This window comes from Lynx canadensis, chromosome E1 (assembly GCF_007474595.2).
Source record: "Lynx canadensis isolate LIC74 chromosome E1, mLynCan4.pri.v2, whole genome shotgun sequence".
NCBI classification, from domain to species: domain Eukaryota; kingdom Metazoa; phylum Chordata; class Mammalia; order Carnivora; family Felidae; genus Lynx; species Lynx canadensis.
This window is the reverse complement of record NC_044316.2, coordinates 39,507,031-39,533,986: the sequence shown is the minus strand read 5'-3', so window position 1 is coordinate 39,533,986 and position 26,956 is coordinate 39,507,031. Positions and strand designations below refer to the sequence as shown.

Sequence of the window (26,956 nt, the reverse complement as noted above, 5' to 3'; positions counted from 1 at the left end):
CTCAGCTTTGTATTCTCCGGGATCACTCACTGGAAGGTGGGCTAGCTTTGTCTGAGCAGCATGAGCCCATGTGGTTCCGAGGATTCTTCTGGTTTTCTCCTTGCCTCTTCTGTGTGTTCTTATCTCTTAGTCAACATCGTGCTCTCAGTTTCCATTCCTCTGATCTCTTGGCACTCTATGCAAATTCTAGTTTTGGTGTTTTTGTTGTTGTTGTTGTTGTTGACCCAATTCTTGAATCTTCTCGTACTTACAAGCTAAACCCTCTTCTTGGACTAAAGCTCCCATGAGGCTGCACTGGTCAATCAATGGATGCGACCAAAAAGCTTGAAGAGGTGCTGCCATTGGTCTGTGCTCAGGCGCAAGTCTCCATGGATAGGGAGGGAGGCAGGATTGGGGAACAGCTTCAGGCTGGAAAGCCAGGGCTCTGGAGCAGGCTGACAAGAGTCAGGAAGCAGGAGGCCTGTGCTGTGCCCTATGGTAAATGTTCATCAGTCTGATTGATAGGCGTTTCCATCTGTCCCAAGCCCAGCCGAAGCGAGAAAGGAGCTCCTTACACCTAGACTTGCGTCCTGCCTCTGGAAAGTCTCTGTAATGCCTGCCTCAGGACCCACCTATTTCTGCCCCTTTAATTGCCTTGGAGGAAAACAAAGAAATTTTGGTTTTATTATAAGTCCGGGGCTTCTTTGTAGTGTGGTGGGACTTTCCGTCAGAATAGCATTATAATAAGCGGCGAAATAATGACCTTGGAGGGGGTAGATGAAGGACCTTTTATCTGAGACCCAAGCGCCATGCCACATGAATCTCATCATGAAAGCTTGCTGGGGGGAAGGACTCCAATAACCTGTCAATAAAACTGCCACTCTGGCTGGCAGCCAAAGCCACAGTGGAAGTTGAGATGCTGCTACCCGAGATGCGGGTGGTACCCCCATGGTGCCTATAATTACGCAACCTTTATATAGTCAGAACTTTGGCCACCCCCTTCCTCAGACCTTCTGGTGCCTTCCCTCAGCTCCCAAATCAACCCTGCATGACTCCAAACTTGCTTTGCCAAATCTTCTCCTTCTTCTATGCCTCAGCAGTTTCTGTCTTGGTGCCCAAGTCTTTGGACTCAATGACACCACCACGGAGCCCTCCTTGGTACCTTTTAATGCTTGGTTCTCAAACCAGATTGCGTGTAACCCAGTAAGGCCAGAGATGGGAGCCCAGGACAGGATGGGTGTATGTTGATTTTGCTCAGAGGATGGGGCCAAACCTTAGAAAGTTTAACTGGAAATTGTAAAACTGTTTGTTTGTTTGTTTGTTTTTAATGTTAAAGCCCACATAGGTATACGATGGAATATAAGGCCTATTCACATGAGGTTTTAAGATGAACTTCAAAGTTTTCATGCTTGAGGAGGCTCCTTCGGGTGCTCTCTTGACTTTCTCGATTATCTGCTCACCTTAGTCTAATACAATGGACATTTCGATGGTAAGGTGTCATAAGAAATGCCTTTTTCCTGTCCACATCTGCCTGAGATGCTTTTTCTGGGTAGTTTAAATACACGTATATGGGTCTCTCAGCCCTCCTTCCAAATGATCTCTTCCTCCAGAGCCTTCCCTGTTCTTAAGCTAATTGTCAGAGCCTCTTCCTTTAAAAATTCCTCTACAGTCCCTGCACATGATATATAGGAGGCATTCCCCAAAAAGCTGCCCATTCTTTTCAGCCATGACCGGACTCAGTCCTTATCCACCCCAAGGCTTCCAAGGCTTGGGATGCTGCAGCATAGAAGAATTCTTCTCTGAAAGCAGATAGAAAGGGAGTTCACTGCAACTTCTGCTTTGACTCAATCCCAGTCCCTCCCTAGAAATGCCAGGTGGGCCAGGAAATGAGTCTGAATATGGGTTTACAGGATCACACAAGACAGAGGAATGTCATTGGATGGACCAACTCCCTATTAACAAGGGCAGATACCTGCACCAGACTGTGTGGCCTCTTTCAAGATCTACCACAAAACTCTGACTTTATGGGTATACCTCCTGAAGAGGAGTCCTGACTTAGCAAGAAGCCCAAGTAAAGAATTTTATGGGATAAGGGACTCTTCTGAGGAAGGCAAATAACAGACTGACTGAGGGAAGGGCATTTGAAAACCAGTGAAGACATAGAAAGAAAAAAGACATTACATACCACGTCCACACCCTCTGCGGAGGGAATATAAGTGCTTCCCAGAGGAAGGAAATCCACAAGCTCCCTGGAGAACTTGAACTCTGTGTTCAGCCAGGTGTCTTGCTCCCTCCAGCATCATGCCTTACAACTGCTGCCTTCCCAACCTGAGCTTTCGCTCCACCTGCTCCTCCCGGCCCTGCGTGCCCCCCAGCTGCCACACCTGTACCCTGCCCGGGGCCTGCAACATCCCCGCCAACGTGGGCAACTGCGGCTGGTTCTGCGAGGGCTCCTTCAATGGCAACGAGAAGGAGACCATGCAGTTCCTGAACGACCGCCTGGCCAGCTACCTGGAGAAGGTGCGCCAGCTGGAGCGGGAGAACGCGGAGCTGGAGACCAGGATCCGGGAACGGTGCCAGCAGCAGGAGCCCTTCGTGTGCCCCAGCTACCAGTCCTACTTCCGGACCATCGAGGAGCTCCAGCAGAAGGTGAAGGTCTTTGCTGTTATCTCTGAGCAAGAGGAGTTTTCTGTGATTCTCAGTCTGTAGTAGAGCAGTGTGTCTGTCTCTTGCTTCTATGTGACTGTGATTCTTGCTTCCCCCTTTATCTTTGAAATAGCTTTCAAAGCCATTTTAAAGAAGTTGCTGGTTTCATACTTATTTTCAGTCCTCACTAAGCAGTCTCTCATTCTCCAGGTCCTGTGCACCAAGTCTGAGAACGCAAGGTTGGTGGTGCAGATTGACAATGCCAAGCTGGCCGCAGATGATTTCAGAACCAAGTAAGTTGTTCAGAATTCACACTGGTGTCCACCCCTTTTGTTTAACCTCTGGTTAAAGGAAAGGGATTTCCATAGCTTTACCGAGCAGCAGTTCCCATCCATTGGTGGTGAGACATTCTATAGAGATTGAGGGGAATCAAGCAAAGGAATCACAAAAATAGATGAGGACTCAGATCAATCTGTTTATTTTTGGATCAGTATTTGTTCTGGACTGAGCCTCCAGAACCCTCTGTCTCCTGGGTCTACTCATTGCAGAAAGTGGGAAGACTAAGCGAATGGGGTTATCAAAGATCATTCCTGTGAGTCTTGAATGTTTGCTGGTCACTGCTCTGACCTTGTCCTTGTGCAGGTACGAGACGGAGCTCGGCTTGCGGCAGCTGGTGGAGTCGGACATCAACGGCCTGCGCAGGATCCTGGATGAGCTGACTCTGTGCAAGTCTGACCTGGAGGCCCAGGTGGAGTCCCTGAAGGAGGAGCTGCTGAGCCTCAAGAAGAACCACGAGGAGGTGAGACTGGAAATGAGAAATGAAGAAACCTGGTTCAGCCTCAGGTTGACTTGAGTGATTTGGAGTGGCAGAATGCAGAACACGAGGTTGAGGTTGACTTTATAATTTTCCTTTAAAAACACCAAAACTTCATGATGTGTGAAAAAAATGGAGAGTTGAAACCTCTCCATGTTCCCAGAGAAGATGTACTTTCACTCAAAACTGGTGCATCATGGGAATTTCCCAGTGCTCCCCCATCGGCTTGTGATTGGTTGCTGAGTTGCAGAAAGAGTCTCAGCATTGCTTTATTCATGCTGTGCAAAGTCATTTCTCTCCCCAGAGGTCACCAAGTCAAGCCGGTGAATCTGAGCCTCCACTCTTCCAAAGTCTTGGTGAAAAATGAGCCAAGGCTCCTCCTTTTCTCTCCTGGAGGGGTCACGCCATCATCTTATTTGCTGGCCAGAATTGTTTGCTCTACGATCTGAAATTGTATGGCCAATTCTTTGCCTTATGAAGTCTTATGCAAACAATCTGGAAACTGGGAAAGTTAGGCATTAGTCCATCTTTTGGTGGCATCTGAGCAAATCCTTGGGAATTCTTTTTGAATCCAAGTACAGGGCACAGTCCTGTGAGGAGGGAGCTGTTCCACATGGAGCACAGAGTACCTTGCCTTGAGCTGTCACAGACTGCTCCGCTCAAGGTCTCTTTCCCAAGGAAATAGACTAACAGGGCTTCAACAAGCAAAGTCCATTCTTCATTGAGGAGAGTCACTCTTGCCTTTTCTGCATCCACAGGAAGTCAACACCCTGCGCTGCCAGATCGGAGACCGCCTCAACGTGGAGGTGGACGCGGCCCCCACCGTGGACCTGAACCGCGTGCTCAACGAGACCAGGAGCCAATATGAGGCCCTGGTGGAGACCAACCGCAGGGACGTGGAGGAATGGTTCACCACCCAGGTGGGCATCTCAGCACGCGGCCGCCCGGGCCCCTCGGCCCCTCGCGGCCCTTGAGGCAGAGTCTCACCCTGTCTCGTCCCCTGTGCTGTTTCAGACCGAGGAGCTGAACAAGCAGGTGGTGTCCAGCTCGGAGCAGCTGCAGTCCTATCAGGCGGAGATCATCGAGCTGAGACGCACGGTCAACGCCCTGGAGATCGAGCTGCAGGCCCAGCACAACCTGGTGGGTGTCGCTCGGGGCGCTGCCCACCCTCTCCTCACCTGGTGAAGCCCGTGACTTCTCTGGAATCCCACGGAGTCGCCCCCTGAGAAGCGGCTCTGTGACATTCCGTATGTTCCCCACACAGAGGGACTCCCTGGAGAACACGCTGACGGAGACCGAGGCGCGCTACAGCTCCCAGCTGAGCCAGGTGCAGTGCATGATCACCAACGTGGAGTCCCAGCTGGCCGAGATCCGGAGTGACCTGGAGAGGCAGAACCAGGAGTACCAGGTGCTGCTGGACGTGCGGGCCCGGCTGGAGTGCGAGATCAACACGTACCGGGGCCTGCTGGAGAGCGAGGACTGCAAGTGAGTGGCCAGCTGGAGGGATCCGATGAAGCCATGCTCACAGGAGCACGGGTCTCATTTGACCCCGGGCAAAGAACACACACTTTCAAAAGGAAATCATGCCGCCACCCCAGGCATGACCAAACAGAACTCAGCAAACACAATATGGCCATCATTCAAAATACAGGGAAGCGCTAGCTGTTTGAGGCACACACTGAAATTGTACAGCCAATTCTTTGCATTCTTCTGTGATCACACAGATACGAGATCTATGCGATTGCTCACACGTTACAAGACCGTATGGCGCAGAGGGAGCATTTGCATACGCTACCTTATCTGACCTTGCAGTTGCCGCCAAAGCAGGTTGGATCAGGATTCTCCCCATTCTGTAGGTGAAGAGAAGCTAAGGTGACTTTCCCAAGATCGCTAGCTAGGAATGGACAGTGTGGGGAGTCAAAGGTTCTGGAGTTTCTGTCTAGCGCTTTGGGCACTGTATGGTGGGAAGACCAGGAGGGGTCTGATAGGGAGCTTTGCAGCAGGGAAGCTTGTGGCCTTCTCTGTTATAGGTCAGGCCAAATCCCACAGGCAATTCCACTCTTGGGGTCTCTCTTGTGTGCACCACGAGCCCCCCTCAATTCACCTTTCCACATGGTTCTTTTTCTCCAGGCTGCCCTGCAACCCTTGTGCCACAACAAATGCGTGCGGATCCGCCGGGTCCTGCGTCTCTAATTCCTGCGCCCCCTGCACGCCCTGTGTCCCCCGCCCACGCTGTGGGCCCTGCAACTCCTTCATGCGCTAGAGCCCAGGGGCTACCAGAGGAGCAAGGAGGCCGGGCCCACGGTTCCAGAGCTGTGACCCGGCACTGGTTCATTCGAGAAAAAAGGGCAGAAAACACAGTTTGCGTGGCTGGAGCTGCCCCAGTAAGGCAGCCACGAAACTCACCCCACCTACTGCAGACCATTCCTTGCCCACCCTTTCCTTCATGGAGGTGTGTTCTTTCTTCACTTGCCCAGAGAATCCTCGCAAGTGCCAGGGCCTTCCCTTGTAACCTGCTAATAAACTTGATTTCCCTGGCAAAGCAGACACCTTTCTCATTGGTATTCATTTGTTTCACCGCGCCCATCACTTGAGCACTCTATAAAAAGCCACTTGAAAGTCAGGCTACATAATGGCCTGACTCTTGGATACCAGAGCCGTTCTCTGCCTGGCGGGCAGACGGCTGGCCCGGCGCCCTGGACGCCTGGGTGAGGCAGACTGGCAGGAGGGAGGGCAGGGCAGCTGCCATGAGGTGGCCCCCACCTCCCCCTGACCATTCTTAGATGTTCCCCACTCTCCTCTCGAGACGTGAATGTTTCCCAGAGCTGATTGCATCTAAATCCGAAGTGCAGAGGCAGGAGTGGGGGCTAGAAAGAGGCTCTGGAAAGTTCATCTTTTCTCAGCAGGAGGCTTCAGGTCCAGTGCTGTATGATCTGGGGGCTGGTGGCTGGAGCGTTCCAGGCAGCCTCAGGGACACCCAGCAAAAGAATGCTCTGGCCTGCCTGCCTGCTGTGTTCAGGACATCCCCCTCCTGCATAGGTGGGTCATTATCAGCCTGGGCTCCAGCAGCTCACTTCCCCTCCCAGCTCTGGGGCTTAGAGACCTCCTCACTCTTCATCTGAGACTTCTGCCTTTCTCAATCCAGCACCTGTTGAATACTTACCCTGTACACACCCTGGATGGTGGGGAAGGGAGAGACATATGGAGAAAGACATTTTTAAAAAACATTTATTCATTTTTAGAGAGAGAGAGAGAGCATGAGCAGGAGAGGGGCAGAGAGAGAGAGGGAGACACAGAATCTGAAGCAGACTCCAGGCTCTGAGCTGTCAACACAGAGCCAGACTTGGGCTCAAAGTCACGAACCACGAGATCATGACCTGAGCTGAAGTCAGACGCTTAACCAACTGAGGCACCCAGGCGCCCCAACAACTTGTTTAAAGGGATAAAACTAGTCCCTAAGTAGTGCTATTATAAGGCATTATCCCCAAACACCGAACACGCAGGCTTGTGCTGCAAACAAAACTCCGAGTACTGGAAGTGACATCAGTGTTCATCAAGAAAGGCTTGAACTTGAATCTTTAACTTGAAAGAAGAGCCATGGAAATGCTAAACACTGTCTCGCTAAAACCCCAGAGGACCATTTTGACATGAGAGGATCAGAGACCACTCAGGTTTCTATCTTTTCCCATGAACCTTCCCATCACACCAGGCTTTCTGAGGCAGATATTGGACCCCACTTTGGAGAAACACAATCTTGTGTACTGGAATAACCAAGTGGATTGAAAGTACATATATATTTGACAAAGGAACTATTTATTGTTTCTACCACAATTGTCCCCTTGACTCTTATTTTTAAAGCGCAAATTCCAGGGTGGATTCAGACTTGCACACCTTGCTTCTGGTTTGTGAGGAGCCTCTGACCTGGAATCCCGTCCCTGATGTGGTCCCCTACCTTGGATTTCCTCCAAATCCAAGGTCAACCTCAGTTCAGAGGCCCTCCCTGATTTTGCTTGTTCCTTTATTCCGCATCCTGTGTACATATATTATTTTACCATAATGGAAAAGTAATGCTACTAGCTCCTGCGGGAGGAATGACTGCCCCCTTTCTCTGCAAAGATGCCCATGTTGCTTCCTGGAACCTGGGAGTATGTTAGGTAGCCTCCAGAGGGAGATTAAAGGTGCAGATAGAACTAAAGCTGTTAATCAGCTGACCTTAAAATGGAGAGATTACGCTGGATTATCCAGTGGGCCCAATGAATCCCACAGAATTCCTTCAAAGTAGAAGCGGGAGGCAGAAGACAGTGAGAGGGAGAGGGAGATATGACTGGGGACACATGTCAGAGCAGTGTGATACAAGGACTGGACCCTTCACTGCAGGCTCTGAAGATGGAGAAAGGGGACCATGGGCCGAGGGAATTAGGTAGCTCCTAGATGCTGGAAAAGAAAAGGAAAAGATCCTTCCTTGGTTGGAGCCTCCGGAAAGGAACATAGCCCTGCCAACATCTTGATTTTTTTTTTTTTCATTGTGGATAAAATACGTATATATAACATAAAATTGACCATTTTATCTATCTGTTTTAGCATTTAATTCAGGGACATTAAGTACATTCACGTTTTTGTCCATCAGTCAGCACTATCCATCTCCAGAACTTTTTCGTCTTCCCGACTGAAACTCTGTCCCCATCAAACTCTCTAACCCCTCCACCTCAAGCCCCTAGTAACCTCTATTCCCCTTTCTGTCTGTATGAATCTGACTATTCTAGGTACCTCATATAAGTGGAATCATACAGCATTCATTTTTTTGTGTGTGTGTCTGACTTATTTCACTTGGTATAATGTTTTCAAGGCTGATCCATGTTGTAGCATGTATCAGAATTTTGTTCTTTCTAAAGGTTAGATAATATCCAATTGTATGTATCACATTTTGCTTGCCCATTCATCCATGGATGCGTATTTTGGCTATTGTAACTAATGCTGCTGTGAACACTGGTGTATATATATGCATACGTATATATATATATATATACACACACACACACACATATACATATATATGTATATATATTATACACATATATTATATATAATATATATTATATATGTTATATATATTAAAAATGTGTCATATATATAATATATATGTATATACATTATATATATATATATATATTCAAGTCCATGCTTTTGTTTCTTTTATGTATGTACCTAGAAGTGGAATTCCTGGATCATATGGCAATTCTATGTTCAATTGTTTGAGGCCATGCCGTTTGGCATTCCTGCCAGCAATGCGCAAGGGTTCCAATTACTCCACATCCTTGCCAACACTTTTTAAATTCTGGGTTTTTTGTTTGTTTTTGGTTTTGCCAATGGCCATGCTAGTGGGTGTGAAGTGGTACCTCACTGTGGTTTTGATGTGCATTTTCCTAATTATTAGTGATGCTGAAGCATCTTTTCATGTGTTTGTTGACCATTTGCATGTTTTTGGCAAAATGTCTCTTCAAGTCTTCTGACCATTTTTTTTTTAAATTGGGTCATTTAGTTTTGTTGTTGTTGAGTTGTAGGAGCTTTTTATGCATTTTGGATATGAATTCCTTATTGGGAATATAATTTGCAGGTATTTTCTTCCATTCTGTGGATTGCCTTTTCATTCTCTTGATAGTGAAATTTAAAAGCTTTTAAATTTTCTGGAGTTTATTTTACCTATTTTTTCTTTGGTTATCTGTGCTTTTGGTGCCATGGCCAGGAAATCATTGCCAAACCCAATGTCATGCAATTTTCCTCTATGGTTTCTTCTAAGAGTTTTATAATGTTAGCTCTTACATTCAGGTCTATGATCCATTTGGGGTTCATTTTTGCATATGGTGTGAGGTAAGGGTCTAGTTTCATTCTTTGCCTGTGAGTATCCAGTTTTTTCAGCACCATTTGTTGAAAAGACTGTCGGTTTTCCCATTTATTTGTATCTTCTTGATTTTCTTTTGGTAATGTTTTGCAGTTTTCAGCATACAAGTCTTTTGCCTCCTTGGTTACATTTATTCCTAAGTATTTTATTCTTGTTGATGTTACTGTAATTAAAAAAACTTTTTTTACTCCCAGTGAGAGTAAAACTTTGATTTTAGACCTATGTTAGGCTTTTGACCTATAGAAGTTTAAGATAATATGTTTGTATTGGTTTAAGCCAGTAAATTTGTGGTGATTTGTGATGGTAGCAATAAGGAACTAATATGGCGAACATCTTTTGAATATCAGCTATGGGTTAGGCAAAACACTAGGAACTAATATTAATCTTTATAAAATGCTTCAAATTAAACCCATTTTAACAGATGAGGAAACTGAACTTTGGAAACTTGCTCAAATCACAGTTGGTTATTAGCATTTATCATATTTGAACCAGGTTCTATTTACAGGTGCACATGACACCACTATAGAGTATGAAGAATGATTTAAAAATCAGAGCAGAATGAATACATCCAGGTCAATGATATTCTTCAAAATTGTTCCCTACATAAAGATTCCAACTTAATTTTGGCAAGTCTCTTTAGGAATTAACTTTTGAGGACAGCTGGGTGGCTCAGTCAGTTGAGCCTCCGACTCTTGCTTTTGGCTTAAGTCATGATCCCAGGGTCACAGATCAAGCCCCATGTTGGGCTCTGCACTGAGCATGGAGCCTGCTTGGGATGCTCTCTCGCTCTCTCTCTCTCTCTCTCTCCCTCTCTGCCCTTCCCTCACCTTGTGCATTCTCTAAAAAAACCCAAAAAGTTTGCTTTTGAATCAATTATAAGCCACATATGGAGGTTTTTTCCTTTTTAAAGCTTTATTCATTTATTTTTGAGAGAGATAGAGAGATAGAGAGCATAAGCAGGGGAGGGGCAGAAAGAGAGGGAGAGAGAGAGAATCCCAAGTAGGTTCTGCACTGTCAGTGCAGAGCCCTACATGGGGCTCTATCCCACGAATCACAAGATCATGACCTGAACTGAAATTAAGAGTCGGACACTTAATGGACTGGGTCACCTAGGTGCCCTGGTGTTGTTACTGTTGTTTTAATTATCTAAGTTGGTTGTTTATCTTTTTCACAAGGTTTCTTGTTGAATGGCTTCCAAAAAATCAAATCCATCCTTAAAAGACAAAGGTTTGCTATCAACAAACTGGATGTTAAAAAGATACATACATTGCCAAAACATAAAGCTCCAAACATGATTTGAACAGAGAGGCCATCATTAGAACAAAGGAAGATTCTGGCCAGAGGCAAAGCTTTTTGGATCTGCAAATTCTGCCATGTTCTTTGAAAACAACTCTCAATCCTTAGAGTTAAACCTTAATTTTGTAAATAAATGTGCTCTACCTCCCTTGTGGCTTTTAAATTGTTGGCAAGTACTCTGTCATCATCATCACACATGAGGACAGTGGTTCTAAACCTTGGTGGTGCTTTGAAATCACCTGGGGTACTAAACAAGTGCTGAAGACTGAGTTTGCCCTTAGAAAGCTTGATTTAATTGGTCTGGGACACAGCCTGGCCACTAGGAGTTTTAGAATCTCTACTGGGGGTTCTAATGAGCAAGGTTGTGACCCACTTGCCAAAACCAGGGTTTTGGTTCTCGCTTATCCTCTCATCTACTCTGTGTCCTTGGACGAGACACGTAGCTTCTCTGAGCCTCAGTTTCCTTAAAGTGGAGGTAATAATCTCTTCTCTACCTGCTTTATACACTTGCCAAGAGGATCATGGAAGATTGTGTTCATGGAAACACTTTGCAAGCCAGACATTTTTATCAGGGTTATTATTTTGATTATTGATGACTTAACACATAGACAAGCTTCTTAAGAATAGAGAACCTAGTCATTTTTGTTGTTGTTGTTTCCTGCCCAACGGTAGAATTTGTATACCATCCTATTGTCTTTCACACCATTGTTTCTTTCTTTAAGTCCCCCACCTAGCTCTGCACCTGGCGTACGTGCTCTATTCAGCATTATCTGATGCTCTTTGTCTCCAGACCCATCTTCTGATGGGCCCCAAGGCCCTTCTCATTTGGCATGCCCAGTGCTCTTTGGTGACCTGTTTTATTGGCTCTTGGCTGTCCTGGTCTGAACTCTTAGCCCCCTGGGAATATCATCCTCAGAGACTTGACCCAACTCCAAGCTTGTGTCCTGAATATTTTTGCTGGTTCTTTTCCTGTTTCCTTGAAAATTTTGTATTTGCTATGGGTAAGCTAAGGCACTTTTTTGCATCTTTATGTCTGGGGTCAAAGTCATTCACTGAGTTCTTTGAGGCCTGAGGCTACTGTCAGTGTCTGCAGGAAGAGCAGGATGGTCCAGGAACGCATAGCATTTTTCTCTGTAAAAGCCCATTTCATTACTTCCAGGAGGCACGCCTCATCACAAGCTTGTGGGATTTGTCACTTTTTAACCTCCAGTTTACTAAGAAGCAAAGCAATACGCAGGAAGCCTAGGTGTGTCTTGCCATCCATGCTCAGAGCTGGCATTGGAATTCATGAGCTCACCTCCTTGTTTTCTTCTAGTTCTCGTGTTTTGTCACACCCTGGCCAGTGTCTCATCTCTCTACCTCACAGTGAGGGCCCAGCAGACTCAAGTCTACTTACTTGTATCATTTTGAACAAGTTCACTTCTTTTCAGATTATTTATCTCTGATATATGGTGACAATAATGGCATTGAAGCATTCATAGTTTGGGGTGAGGGTAGAATACCATACGTGAAGGGTTCTAGTAGACTACCCGATGAGGAAATGACATATTGATACTCATTACTTTCCTGCCTCACCATTTGGACCTCAGTTTTCTTCTCCATAAATTCAGGTCTTTCTAGCTTTAGAATTCTTTGATTCTTAGAAAATAGATCTTACTTCTGAGAGGTGAACTTTTACAGGGCTAAAAGTTCAGGGTGAGGCAAAAAGCCTGTCTCTCAGATTCTAAATCACCTTAGGTCCTGCCATTGTGCATTTTGATTTGTTTAGATGCTAAGAAGAGGCAGTGTAATCTCCAATCTGGATGTGTCAATCAGTAATGCAAAAGGACAACCATTTCCCTATGGAGAAAAGTAATAAGTGTAACTTGGTTTTGGTTCAAGAGGGTACCATAAAAAGTAGCTGAGGGAAAGGGCTGCTTGGGCAGACAAGGCTTTGGAGGACTGATGGGGTTGGGAAAGGGTTGGGAATAGGGTCCCAGAGGGAATCAGAAGCAAAAATAATAAAGAGAGGGGTAATGGGAAGAAAGGAATCTAAGATTTTCTTCCCCTTAAAAAATCAGAGAAATTTCTGTGCCAAATGTTTGCATTGTGTTTAGGTATTTGGGCTCAAGAGTTAGACAATGAATTGTTTAAATCCCAACTCTGCCACTTACTATTTGTGTCTTGGGAAAATTCTGAGCCTTCCCTAAGCTGTTAATTTATCCGTAAAATGGGAATAATTTTATAGACTGATATTATAGTGTTGTTGAGAGGGTCAAATAAGAAATGTGCCATAACACTTAGCACCTAGCTTGTTTGGCACAGAATAAGTACTCATGAAGTGGTAAGTAACATCATCAGTATCACCAAAACCACTGTCATCATTATTATGGATGCTAGCACAGAAATGCAAGGCTGGGGAAATCTCAGAAAATGAGTAGAGCCCATTTCAATGCCAATACAAGAAAGGAGGCTTTGGTGGCAATACAATCTCCATGTAGAGAACTTGTCTTCTCAAAAACCACCCCAGACAAGATAACCAAACCCACAAGATCAGTAACCTAGCAGAGAATGTAGGCACAGTGTGCCCTCTGCCAACTTCCTATTCTGGCTACCAAGTCAATGTTAAAATTTGTATTTTTGTTGATTAATTCATGAATTTAGTTCTATGTCCCTAGTGTTCGCAAGGTAGGTGAATGAGGTATTATCACCATTGGATTGGCCTGGGCAATGTACCCATGTGTCTGCTCAACAGAATTGAATTTTCAAAAAATTCTACGTCTGGGCCATCTGGCCAACACTAGGAAGGATAAAAGTCAAAGAAAGAATCACTGGTCTCACCCCCAACCATATTCACACACAATACATTACTTAAATTTTATAACAGAACTATGAGGTGGGCAGCATTATTCCTACTTAAATTTAAGTGATGAAGAAAACACGAGTGAAAAAGGGGAACTCACTTCTTGGAGCTCATCTCATCAGTAAGAATGTGAACTCAGGTGGTTTAGCTCCAAGTGTGTGCTTTTCTGTTACCTTGATACTGCCTTTGAAATCTGGACACATCCTTCATAAATGACTCATACTGTGTTCCACAAATAACTTTTTGGGACTTCTGTCTGAACCGTGATTTTGTTTCTGTGTGGAATAAAGGACAGAGTGACAAGGAACAGAAGGTGAGATGAGGAGGGCTACTTCGTTAAGATTCTTTATTGGGCAATAGGGACACTCCCAGGAATTTGGAAGGGTCCAAGAGTATCTGACCCCACAGGTGATAGAGAGGCACCCACTCATCAGGGATGGTGTCCACTTCTTAGGGACGACAGAGTGAAGGTGCGTTCTCATGGGCGTTGTGACTGATTTTGGGAGCATCTCAGGTTGGCAGAGTCACAACTCTAGGGACGTATGATGCTCTCACAAAGAGGATTAAGTCTAGGAACGAGGAGAGAGAAATATCCAGAGACTTTGAGATAAGGTCACCATGCACACAAAGATAACTCTGAGCTCCTCATTCTGGTTTTTCCATTCTTCTTGAGTCTGAAGTATTATGCTTCAAATTTATGCTTCAACATTGCCACTTGAACTCTCTCTATGGACTAGTCCAGGCATAATTTTCCTTCTAGATATTTCTTCTCCTTCTCATCTTTAGGAAGATTGTTGCTTCAGTACAGTTTGGTAAACTTTTTCTATAAAGGGCCAGAGACTAAATATTTTAGGCTTTGCAAACCATATGGTCCCTGTTACAACTATTCAATTCTGCCATTGTAGAACAAAATCAGCCATAGACAATACCTAAATAAATGAACATGGCTGTGCCAATAAAACTATATTTAGAAAGAAAGGCCGGAGGCAGAACTTGGTCTGTGGGCCCTAGTTTGCTGGTATCTGCTTCAGGGCTATTCCCACCCATTCAGCCAGTTTTACTTCCTAGCCATGAACACTCCATTATTTATAATCTCCATGTATTGATAAATTTCCACAGCCCCAATTAATACTCTCATAAGTAGGGCCCAGGTTTCTTGCAACTAATACAGGACAAATTTCTGCTATGAAGTCAAGTTGAACCAAACACTGAACCATGGGTAGGACTGGGAAAAGAGAGCCCCTTGGAAGACTGTTCACTCCAGACTCTCTTTCCAGGGAATCTAGTGGCATAACCTCATGGGTGAGGAGTTCCAAACAACTCCACCCCATGTCCCTGGCTGTCCTACCCTCTGAGTAATGGAGAGAGCCATTTGGGGTTGTGATGATTCTGTCTCCTTTGAAGCCATCTGATGAAATTCTGATTTCACCAACCACTAGCACCCATGAGGAACCTGGTGTGACACAAGCTAAATGGAATAATTTTATGGGTTGAGGAGACTCTTTGCAGGCATCTAACTAGCATATTTTGGAGAAAAAATTAGCTGAAGCATTAGGAAAGGAAATTATGCTGTATGCCAACCCCCACCCACCATTAAGGGTATAAAAGGACCATGGAGGAAGGAGAAACTCAAACCTCACCACATCCACCTAGATTAGCTTACTTGCTCTCCATCACCTCTCCCTGCACCATGCCTTACAACTGCTGCCTTCCCAACCTGAGCTGCCGCTCCACCTGCTGCTCCCGGCCCTGCGTGCCCCCCAGCTGCCACACCTGTACCCTGCCCGGGGCCTGCAACATCCCCGCCAACGTGGGCAACTGCGGCTGGTTCTGCGAGGGCTCCTTCAATGGCAGCGAGAAGGAGACCATGCAGTTCCTGAACGACCGCCTGGCCAGCTACCTGGAGAAGGTGCGCCAGCTGGAGCGGGAGAACGCGGAGCTGGAGACCAGGATCCGGGAGTGGTGCCAGCAGCAGGTGCCCTTCGTGTGCCCCAGCTACCAGTCCTACTTCCGGACCATCGAGGAGCTCCAGCAGAAGGTGAGGGGGTGCCATGTGGGGGCACAGCAGCAGCTGACTGTCTTTGAACAATAAGACATTCTCAAGTTCAAGTGGCCCTCACAGTAGAATCTTGTTTTCAGATTCTGTGTGCCAAGTCTGAGAATGCCAGGCTGGTGGTGCAGATCGACAACGCCAAGTTGGCCTCTGATGACTTCAGAACCAAGTAGGTTGAGACTTTTAGGCTAGGTGACCCCTAAGGTCCTTATGGCTCTCTCATGGCCCCGTGGGACTAACATTTCCTGGAAGGGGAGAGGCAGCCATTTTTCCCTTTTGATTTCTCTTCTCAAGCCTGGCTTTATCTAAAACTGGTTTCAAACAGAGATCCAGACTCATATGCTGTGTGCACTTCAGCCTATATTGCTATCTATGGAAGGCCTTCTTAAATCCCCAAATTCAGAGATTGACAGAGACTGTTCTATGGGGAGTGGTGGTATATTAATCAACAAAACTGAGAGAAAAATGAGAGACTCCATCTCATGAGTTCTTGTGGGGACCTTCTGGTGTTAGGGTGAGTCAGGGGCCTCTCCAATCTATTTGTGCAGAGCTTGAGGGAAACATGGAAGAAAAGGGGAAGAAAACTGTACCAGCTCAAAGAGATGGAGGCCAGTCCATGCACACAAGACACAGAACAGGGGACCGGCTTCTTTCCTGCCTCATCCTTTCTGATCTGTGTGTGCAGGTATGAGACGGAGATGGGCTTGAGGCAGCTGGTGGAGTCGGACATCAACGGCCTGCGCAGGATCCTGGACGAGCTGACTCTGTGCAAGTCTGACCTGGAGGCCCAGGTGGAGTCCCTGAGGGAGGAGCTGCTGAGCCTGAAGAAGAACCACGAGGAGGTGAGAGGAAAAGGAAAAAAAAAGTAGGTTTCAGATCCAAGCCTTTAGCATCAGCAACCAGGAGGCAAGTGCCATCAGGCTTCTTGAGCTGGGACTCTTCTCTGAAGAACTCAAGACTCTTCAGAGAATGATGATACTATACCCATAGCATGTAGGGAGGTGGGTTGCTTATTCTCCAGCAACTGGGTGAGGTTGGGCAGGTGTTGGAGATGCTGAGAAAAGGCATCCATTTATTGAGCCCTGCTCGCTGCTGCTCACTGTTAGTTTTTAAATTTGGTGGTAGAGATGGAGGGAAAAAAAGAACTAAGACATGTTCCCTCTCTTCAACGGGCTCCCAGTGGTCTAGGCAGATGGCTATGTACAAACGATGGTAGAATACGGGCAGAGGAAAGTGGTACCATATGAGAAGTATGAGCAACATATGCAGGGAATAGTCCAGTCTACCTGGAAGGAGACAGGGAATGTTCTCAGAGACATGTCATGGGAAGGAGGAGGCTTTCACACTTGGATGTTTCAATCTGGGGGAAGAGACTGAGCAAAGACACAGAAGTGGAAGAGCAGGTATATTAGAGTTTGGCACATGGATTGATATGGCTGGGCATGCATTACCTATAGGGGTGAGTTGGGAAATGAGGTAGGATTTGCACAGGCCAGGGAGTTTGGACTTGAGTCTTATTGGAAATGTGAGCTTCTTTCAGTTTTTTGGGGAAATATATTGATGTGATCCCTATTTGGGTCTAATCCTACATCGTATCTGTGTCAGTCTTTGGGAATGATCAGGATATACATTTTTGGCAGGGTTGTTCTCACTGTCCTACAGTAGGAAGATATACAGCAGATCCATTTCTGTGGTTCATTTCTTCCTCTTCTTCCCTCAGGAAGTCAACACCCTGCGCTGCCAGATCGGAGACCGCCTCAACGTGGAGGTGGACGCGGCCCCCACCGTGGACCTGAACCGCGTGCTCAACGAGACCAGGAGCCAATATGAGGCCCTGGTGGAGACCAACCGCAGGGACGTGGAGGAATGGTTCACCACCCAGGTGGGCATCTCAGCACGCGGCCGCCCGGGCCCCTCGGCCCCTCGCGGCCCTTGAGGCAGGGTCTCACCCTGTCTCGTCCCCTGTGCTGTTTCAGACCGAGGAGCTGAACAAGCAGGTGGTGTCCAGTGCGGAGCAGCTGCAGTCCTGCCAGGCGGAGATCATCGAGCTGAGACGCACGGTCAACGCCCTGGAGATCGAGCTGCAGGCCCAGCACAACCTGGTGAGTGTCGCTCGGGGTGCTGCCCACCCTCTCCTCACCTGGTGAAGCCCGTGACTTCACTGGAATCCCACGGAGTCGCCCCCTGAGAAGCGGCTCTGTGACATTCCGTATGTTCCCCTCACAGAGGGACTCCCTGGAGAACACGCTGACGGAGACCGAGGCGCGCTACAGCGCCCAGCTGGGCCAGGTGCAGTGCATGATCACCAACGTGGAGTCCCAGCTGGCCGAGATCCGCTGTGACCTGGAGCGGCAGAACCAGGAGTACCAGGTGCTGCTGGACGTCAAGGCCCGGCTGGAGTGCGAGATCAACACGTACCGGGGCCTGCTGGAGAGCGAGGATTGCAAGTGAGTGCGAGGCAAAGAACTCTGGAGGACATGTGGTGGGACTACGAGATATTGTGAGCATACACATGGCGGCCACGTTTTCAACTCACAGAACAACGTGCATGTATAGAGTCCATGATGTGACAGTTAAGCAGAAAAGGAAGGTCAGAGGTGAAGGGCATACATCCCCTGCATCAGGGAGCTAATGATAGAGAAGTGGTGGTGGACAGATTGTTGCAACAATAACTGTTGGGTAAGACAGCGTGTATTGCTTTCAGGAGAGCTCAAGAGCATAACATATTTTTCAAAAAGCCAATTTCCACCTCAGCACATGGCATTCTGGGATGGGGAGAAGGATTCGATGGCAATCAAATTTGATTCCAACTATCTCCAACCACTGAGAATTCATGGGTTGTCTCATTAGGCACCTTAGGGCTCTCTCCACAACCATCCCCAATCCGCTCTAAACCTCTGTGTCCTCCCAGGCTTCCCTGCAACCCATGTGCTACCACCAACGCTAGTGGCAATTCCTGCGGGTCCTGTGGTGCCTCTCAAACGCGTTGCTCTTAATTTAAGAACTTGCACCCTCTTTGAAGACAACAATGAAGCCACTCTGATCAAGCAAAGGAAAGGTCCTCGGGTCTTGCCTTCTTTGGAGCCTAGCCATGCCAAATATGATATCTCTAGACATGAAAATGCCTTCCAGATTCAACAAGCAAAGGCACACATGGTTAACTTCCAATGTCTGGGAAATCCTTTTCTGTTGAAGTTCCAGTGTCTTTGTTTCTGAAGATGTCCAGCTCCATGGTATCTGAGCTCCAGGTATTACTTTTAGGGCATTTCCTGTATGTATTGTGTTTCCTGTTTTTCTTGCTTCTTTGGTATTCTCTGGAATGCAAGGAAGCTACTTCATTTACTTCCCAATAAACTTCATTTCTCTGGCATAGTAAATGTGTTTCTCATTCATATTTATGCACTGTAAAGTACCTGTTGTGGCTATTTCATAAAAACGTCCCTTTGTTAGGATGAAATGGGTTAAATGACTAACCCCAGCCATTATGCTCCACTGGTAAATACTGCTGGACGGGGGAGGGACTGTTCTCCTGGGAAGCTCCTGCCAAGGGGCGACCATGAAGGAAACCTGGCCTCCAACACTCATGCCCCTCTTTCTTTGGCTGCAGGGTCCTTGGCAATACTGAGTCCTCTCCAGATCTGACTGCTATTTCTCACGGTCATCCTCATCATTCAGGGGTTGATTTTCTGTTCCCCTTTCTTGTAAACTGCCTAAAGACCAGCTTCTGTAGAAACTGCTCAAAGAGCAGCTACCCTCTCCTTTCAACCTGTCAACTGTACCTGCATCCCCACTGTAGATTACCTGCCTTTCCCTGAAGACGTGCCTTCAATGATTTCCATAAACCAGCACACTCTGGGTTCTCTCGTTATATCTCCTGCTACCCATTTTCCAGCTCCTGATTAGCCTGCCTTCTCCTTTCTGTCCCAATTGGAGGAAATGCCTAGATCCTCAGCTGTGTTTTTTTCTCCTCCATCCCTGTTCAGGAAGAACTAGCACCTCTATGCTGACAACTCCGAATCTTGCTCTCATTTTAGTTCAAGTCCCAGGTCTTTAGTTGCCCATAGGACAGTTTCACTTGATACTAGGCTGCCACATCACATTTAATTGGACTGAAACTTATCTTCATCAAACTGGTTCCTCTTGTTACCCACTTGTTACACCCAACACTTCGTAATCTAAAGACCCTTTAAATGCAGGTAAGCGCATCTCCCCACCTCCCCCTCTTTTCAAGTTCCCTCTTTCCTCTAGGTCTTCTCTCCTACCTACAATGTTCTTCTGTAACTTCTGTATCATTTTATTTCTTATAATTTCAAGAAAGACCAGTGCTCATTGTCTCCCCCAACAGACATGAACCCTACCTCCCACGTGATTCATATCTGAATTATTAGAGCACTCAATTCTCTTGGTCACTGTGTCAAGTCTTCATTCGATTTGACCCTATCTAACCTACACAACTGCAACCAAACATCTGTTGTGTATGCTCCATGTGGAGCACTGAGAATACACAAATAAATGAGCCCTGGTCCTGGCCCACGGCATGTTCACAGTCTAGAATGGACAAGACAAAGAGACAACCCTTATGCAGACAAACATCCATGTGGCCCAAGAAAGGTGTAAGTAAAGAATGATACATTTCTGACCTGTGAGAGAAAAACTGTATGATTTCAGGAATTATTTCTATAGTTTAAGTGTGAGAGAGTGGTAAAAAGAGAGAGGAGGTAGCGCTCAATCAGAGCTTTGAAAACCCAAATATTCTGTTCATATGAATACTGTCTGCCTATCCTTCAAGAGAGACAGTATCATCACCCAGTTATAGCCCAGTATAAACCACAGAATACTGTACGTGGAATAAAGGAACAGTAACAATAATGAGGATTCATGAGAAGGTTATTAAAACTTAATATACTTCCCTTGTTCCAACTTCAGTCAACAATTACTGTATGATATTAGCATAATTCTGAAACGAAGCTTGATGGGGTATGTTTGGACATATGAGTATATGCAGGTCTGACAAGAGGGAGAGTTTTCCCAAACATGAACTTTGCCTGGTAAGGAGAAGAGGAAGCAGGAAATGTGTCTAGAGCTTGGCAGACCAATTTCTAACTGGAGCAAAGCATAAATATAGTGGCTGATGATGAAACTGCAAAGTAGTCATGGAGCACCATATCTGGCAGTGCTTTTCATGGTTATCTGTGAGATTTATTTGTAAGGAAGTTTGGTATATGATCTATCGAGAGCTATGTATAAGGCGGGTTGTGATGAGTCCTAGAAGTTGGTGAGATTGGGTGGAAAAGAAGGAAGAATCATTGAGGGGCTGGTGAGAGACAACAAGACTGAGATGGGGGTGGTGGTTGGGGAGCCAAGGGTGAGGTGGATTTCAGAGGCACAGCCTGGGATGTGGAAGCAAATTGGGGGTAGAGGAACAATGGAAAGGGAAGGAAGGAAATTACTACTGATTGAATACCTGCTTTGGGTCAACATGAGAGACATTTTTTGAGCCTGAGAAAATGAAACACCAGTGGGGCTCCAGTGGAGAAAGCTGGAAGAGAATGACTGGATTTGGGAGAGACGTTGGAGAGTTGCCTAAACAGAGATGATCAGTTAGAACCATAGGAGTTGTTAAGACTGTCAAGGGGATGATGTTACACTATGGACAACCTTGGGAACCACTGGTAGAAATGACAGAGTGGCCTCAGGCTCTCCAAAATCCCTGACGTGAGGTTCCTTCTTGATTTGGCCCAGTCCCCAAGGAGAGAGGTGATATCTGGTTAAAAGCAGTTGGGTGGGAAGCTGAAGCAACACAGAAGTTAAAAAAGGGGTGCCTGGATGGCTCAGTTGGTTAAGCATCTGACTTCAGCTCAGGTCATGGTCTCACGGTTCATGAGTTGAGCCCTTCATCGGGCTCTGTACTGACAGCTCAGAGCCTGGACCCTGCTTCAGATTCTGTGTCTCCCTCTCTCTCTGCCCCCCACCACCCCCTGCTCACATTCCATCTCTCTCTTTCAAAAAATAAATACACATTAAAAAAATTTTTAAAAAGAAGTCAAAAGAGGAGGAGGCGCAGGAAGATGGCGGCGTAGGAGGACGCTGGGCTCACCGCGCGTCCTGCTGATCACTTAGATTCCACCTACACCTGCCTAAATAACCCAGAAAACCGCCAGAGGATTAGCAGAACGGAGTCACCGGACCCAAGTGCAGACCAGAGGCCCACAGAAGAGGGTAGGAAGGGCGGCGAGGCGGTGCGCGCTCCACGGACTGGCGGGAGGGAGCCGGGGCGGAGGGGCGGCTCGCCAGCCAAGCAGAGCCCTCGAGTCCGGCTTGCAAAAGCGGAGGGGCCTGACGGACTGTGTTCCAACAGCAAGCGCGACTTAGCGTCTGGGAGGTCATAAGTTAACAGCTCTGCTCGGAAAGCGGGAAGGCTGGAGGACAAAGGGAGGGTGAGCTGCGGAGCCCCCGGACGACAGAGCTCAGTTTGGCGGGGAACAAAGGCGCTCGCCAGCGCCATCTCCCCCGCCCATCCCCCAGCCAAAATCCCAAAGGGAACCGGTTCCGGCCAGGGAAATTGCTCGCTCCGCGCAAACACCCAACTCTGTGCTTCTGCGGAGCCAAACCTCCGGCAGCGGATCTGACTCCCTCCGGCTGCCACAGGGCCCTTCCTGAAGTGGATCACCTAAGGAGAAGCGAGCTAAGCCTGCCCCCCCTCCCGCCGTGCACCTTGCCTTCCCACCCCAGCTAATACGCCAGATCCCCAGCATCACAAGCCTGGCAGTGTGCAAGTAGCCCAGACGGGCCACGCCACCCCACAGTGAATCCCACCCCTAGGAGAGGGGAAGAGAAGGCACACACCAGTCTGACTGTGGCCCCAGCGGTGGGCTGGGGGCAGACATCAGGACTGACTGCGGCCCCGCCCACCAACCCCAGTTATACACCACAGCACAGGGGAAGTGCCCTGCAGGTCCTCACCACACCAGGGACTATCCAAAATGACCAAGCGGAAGAATTCCCCTCAGAAGAATCTCCAGGAAATAACAACAGCTAATGAGCTGATCAAAAAGGGTTTAAATAATATAACAGAAAGTGAATTTAGAATAATAGTCATAAAATTAATCGCTGGGCTGGAAAACAGTATACAGGACAGCAGAGAATCTCTTGCTACAGAGATCAAGGGACTAAGGAACAGTCACGAGGAGCTGAAAAACGCTTTAAAGGAAATGCAAAACAAAATGCAAACCACCACAGCTCGGATGGAAGAGGCAGAGGAGAGAATAGGTGAACTAGAAGATAAAGTTATGGAAAAAGAGGAAGCTGAGAAAAAGAGAGATAAAAAAATCCAGGAGTATGAGGGGAAAATTAGAGAACTAAGTGATACACTAAAAAGAAATAATATACGCATAATTGGTATTCCAGAGGAGGAAGAGAGAGGGAAAGGTGCTGAAGGGGTACTTGAAGAAATAATAGCTGAGAACTTCCCTGAACTGGGGAAGGAAAAAGGCATTGAAATCCAAGAGGCACAGAGAACTCCCTTCAGACGTAACTTGAATCGATCTTCTGCATGACATATCATAGTGAAACTGGCAAAATACAAGGATAAAGAGAAAATTCTGAAAGCAGCAAGGGGTAAACGTGCCCTCACATATAAAGGGAGACCTATAAGACTCGTGACTGATCTCTCTTTTGAAACTTGGCAGGCCAGAAAGAATTGGCACGAGATTTTCAGGGTGCTAGACAGCAAAAATATGCAGCCGAGAATCCTTTATCCAGCAAGTCTGTCATTTAGAATAGAAGGAGAGATAAAGGTCTTCCCAAACAAACAAAAACTGAAGGAATTTGTCACCACTAAACCAGCCCTACAAGAGATCCTAAGGGGGACCCTGTGAGACAAAGTACCAGAGACATCACTACAAGCATAAAACATACAGACATCACAATGACTCTAAACCCGTATCTTTCTATAATAACACTGAATGTAAACGGATTAAATGCACCAACCAAAAGACATAGGGTATCAGAATGGATAAAAAAACAAGACCCATCTATTTGCTGTCTACAAGAGACTCATTTTAGACCTGAGGACACCTTTAGATTCAGAGTGAGGGGATGGAGAACTATTTATCATGCTACTGGAAGCCAAAAGAAAGCTGGAGTAGCCATACTTATATCAGACAAACTAGACTTTCAATTAAAGGCTGTAACAAGAGATGAAGAAGGACATTATATAATAGTTACAGGGTCTATCCATCAGGAAGAGCTAACAATTATAAATGTCTATGTGCCGAATACCGGAGCCCCCAAGTATATAAAACAATTACTCATAAACAGAAGCAACCTTATTGATAAGAATGTGGTAATTGCAGGGGACTTTAACACCCCACTTACAGAAATGGATAGATCATCTAGACACACAGTCAATAAAGAAACAAGGGCCCTGAATGAGACATTGGATCAGATGGACTTGACAGATATATTTAGAACTCTGCATCCCAAAGCAACAGAATATACTTTCTTCTCGAGTGCACATGGAACATTCTCCAAGATAGATCATATACTGGGTCACAAAACAGCCCTTCATAAGTTTACAAGAATTGAAATTATACCATGCATACTTTCAGACCACAATGCTATGAAGCTTGAAATCAACCACAGGAAAAAGTCTGGAAAACCTCCAAAAGCGTGGAGGTTAAAGAACACCCTACTAACGAATGAGTGGGTCAACCAGGCAATTAGAGAAGAAATCAAAAAATATATGGAAACAAACGAAAATGAAAATACAACAATCCAAACGCTTTGGGACGCAGCGAAGGCAGTCCTGAGAGGAAAATACATTGCAATCCAGGCCTATCTCAAGAAACAAGAAAAATCCCAAATACAAAATCTAACAGCACACCTAAAGGAAATAGAAGCAGAACAGCAAAGGCAGCCTAAACCCAGCAGAAGAAGAGAAATAATAAAGATCAGAGCAGAAATAAACAATATAGAATCTAAAAAAACTGTAGAGCAGATCAACGAAACCAAGAGTTGGTTTTTTGAAAAAATAAACAAAATTGACAAACCTCTAGCCAGGCTTCTCAAAAAGAAAAGGGAGATGACCCAAATAGATAAAATCATGAATGAAAATGGAATTATTACAACCAATCCCTCAGAGATACAAACAATTATCAGGGAATACTATGAAAAATTATATGCCAACAAATTGGACAACCTGGAAGAAATGGACACATTCCTGAACACCCACACTCTTCCAAAACTCAATCAGGAGGAAATAGAAAGCTTGAACAGACCCATAACCAGCGAAGAAATTGAATCGGTTATCAAAAATCTCCCAACAAATAAGAGTCCAGGACCAGATGGCTTCCCAGGGGAGTTCTACCAGACATTTAAAGCAGAGATAATACCTATCCTTCTCAAGCTATTCCAAGAAATAGAAAGGGAAGGAAAACTTCCAGACTCATTCTATGAAGCCAGTATTACTTTGATTCCTAAACCAGACAGAGACCCAGTAAAAAAAGAGAACTACAGGCCAATATCCCTGATGAATATGGATGCAAAAATTCTCAATAAGATACTAGCAAATCGAATTCAACAGCATATAAAAAGAATTATTCACCATGATCAAGTGGGATTCATTCCTGGGATGCAGGGCTGGTTCAACATTCGCAAATCAATCAACGTGATACATCACATTAACAAAAAAAAAAGAGAAGAACCATATGATCCTGTCAATCGATGCAGAAAAGGCCTTTGACAAAATCCAGCACCCTTTCTTAATAAAAACCCTTGAGAAAGTCGGGATAGAAGGAACATACTTAAAGATCATAAAAGCCATTTATGAAAAGCCCACAGCTAACATCATCCTCAACGGGGAAAAACTGAGAGCTTTTTCCCTGAGATCAGGAACATGACAGGGATGCCCACTCTCACCGCTGTTGTTTAACATAGTGCTGGAAGTTCTAGCATCAGCAATCAGACAACAAAAGGAAATCAAAGGCATCAAAATTGGCAAAGATGAAGTCAAGCTTTCGCTTTTTGCAGATGACATGATATTATATATGGAAAATCCGATAGACTCCACCAAAAGTCTGCTAGAACTGATACATGAATTCAGCAAAGTTGCAGGATACAAAATCAATGTCCAGAAATCAGTTGCATTCTTATACACTAACAATGAAGCAACAGAAAGACAAATAAAGAAAATGATCCCATTCACAATTGCACCAAGAAGCATAAAATACCTAGGAATAAATCTAACCAAAGATGTAAAGGATCTGTATGCTGAAAACTATAGAAAGCTTATGAAGGTAATTGAAGAAGACTTAAAGAAATGGAAAGACATTCCCTGCTCATGGATTGGAAAAATAAATATTGTCAAAATGTCAATACTACCCAAAGCTATCTACACATTCAATGCAATCCCAATCAAAATTGCACCAGCATTCTTCTCGAAACTAGAACAAGCAATCCTAAAATTCATATGGAACCACAAAAGGCCCCGAATAGCCAAAGGAATTTTGAAGAAGAAGACCAAAGCAGGAGGCATCACAATCCCAGACTTTAGCCTCTACTACAAAGCTGTCATCATCAAGACAGCATGGTATTGGCACAAAAACAGACACACAGGCCAATGGAATAGAATAGAAACCCCAGAACTAGACCCACAAACGTATGGCCAACTCATCTTTGACAAAGCAGGAAAGAACATCCAATGGAAAAAAGACAGCCTCTTTAACAAATGGTGCTGGGAGAACTGGACAGCAACATGCAGAAGGTTGAAACTAGACCACTTTCTCACACCATTTACAAAAATAAACTCAAAATGGATAAAGGACCTAAATGTGAGACAGGAAACCATCAAAACCTTAGAGGAGAAAGCAGGAAAAGATCTCTCTGACCTCAGCCGTAGCAATCTCTTACTCGACACATCCCCAAAGGCAAGGGAATTAAAAGCAAAAGTGAATTACTGGGACCTTATGAAGATAAAAAGCTTCTGCACAGCAAAGGAAACAACCAACAAAACTAAAAGGCAACCAACGGAATGGGAAAAGATATTTGCAAATGACATATCGGACAAAGGGCTAGTATCTAAAATCTATAAAGAGCTCACCAAACTCCACACCCGAAAAACAAATAACCCAGTGAAGAAATGGGCAGAAAACATGAATAGACACTTCTCTAAAGAAGACATCCAGATGGCCAACAGGCACATGAAAAGATGTTCAGCGTCGCTCCTTATCAGGGAAATACAAATCAAAACCACACTCAGGTATCACCTCACGCCAGTCAGAGTGGCCAAAATGAACAAATCAGGAGACTATAGATGCTGGAGAGGATGTGGAGAAACGGGAACCCTCTTGCACTGTTGGTGGGAATGCAAATTGGTGCAGCCGCTCTGGAAAGCAGTGTGGAGGTTCCTCAGAAAATTAAAAATAGACC

At 45.8% G+C, this 26,956-nt stretch overlaps 2 protein-coding genes across 2 annotated transcripts; both read left to right on the top strand.

Moving 5' to 3' along the window:
• The first annotated feature begins 2,219 nt into the window (after positions 1-2,219).
• On the top strand, positions 2,220-5,985 carry LOC115500885 (keratin, type I cuticular Ha1). Its single transcript, XM_030295628.2, has 7 exons — positions 2,220-2,628; positions 2,836-2,918; positions 3,268-3,424; positions 4,198-4,359; positions 4,454-4,579; positions 4,704-4,924; positions 5,570-5,985. Exons 1-7 carry the CDS (start codon positions 2,281-2,283, stop codon positions 5,700-5,702), a joined length of 1,230 nt encoding a protein of 409 aa, XP_030151488.1. The 5' UTR covers positions 2,220-2,280; the 3' UTR covers positions 5,703-5,985.
• A 9,128-nt stretch (positions 5,986-15,113) lies between these two features.
• On the top strand, positions 15,114-18,902 carry KRT34 (keratin 34). The gene is made up of 7 exons (XM_030295672.2): positions 15,114-15,514; positions 15,616-15,698; positions 16,215-16,371; positions 17,250-17,411; positions 17,506-17,631; positions 17,756-17,976; positions 18,441-18,902. Exons 1-7 carry the CDS (start codon positions 15,167-15,169, stop codon positions 18,523-18,525), a joined length of 1,182 nt encoding a protein of 393 aa, XP_030151532.2. The 5' UTR covers positions 15,114-15,166; the 3' UTR covers positions 18,526-18,902.
• The last annotated feature ends 8,054 nt before the right edge of the window (positions 18,903-26,956 follow it).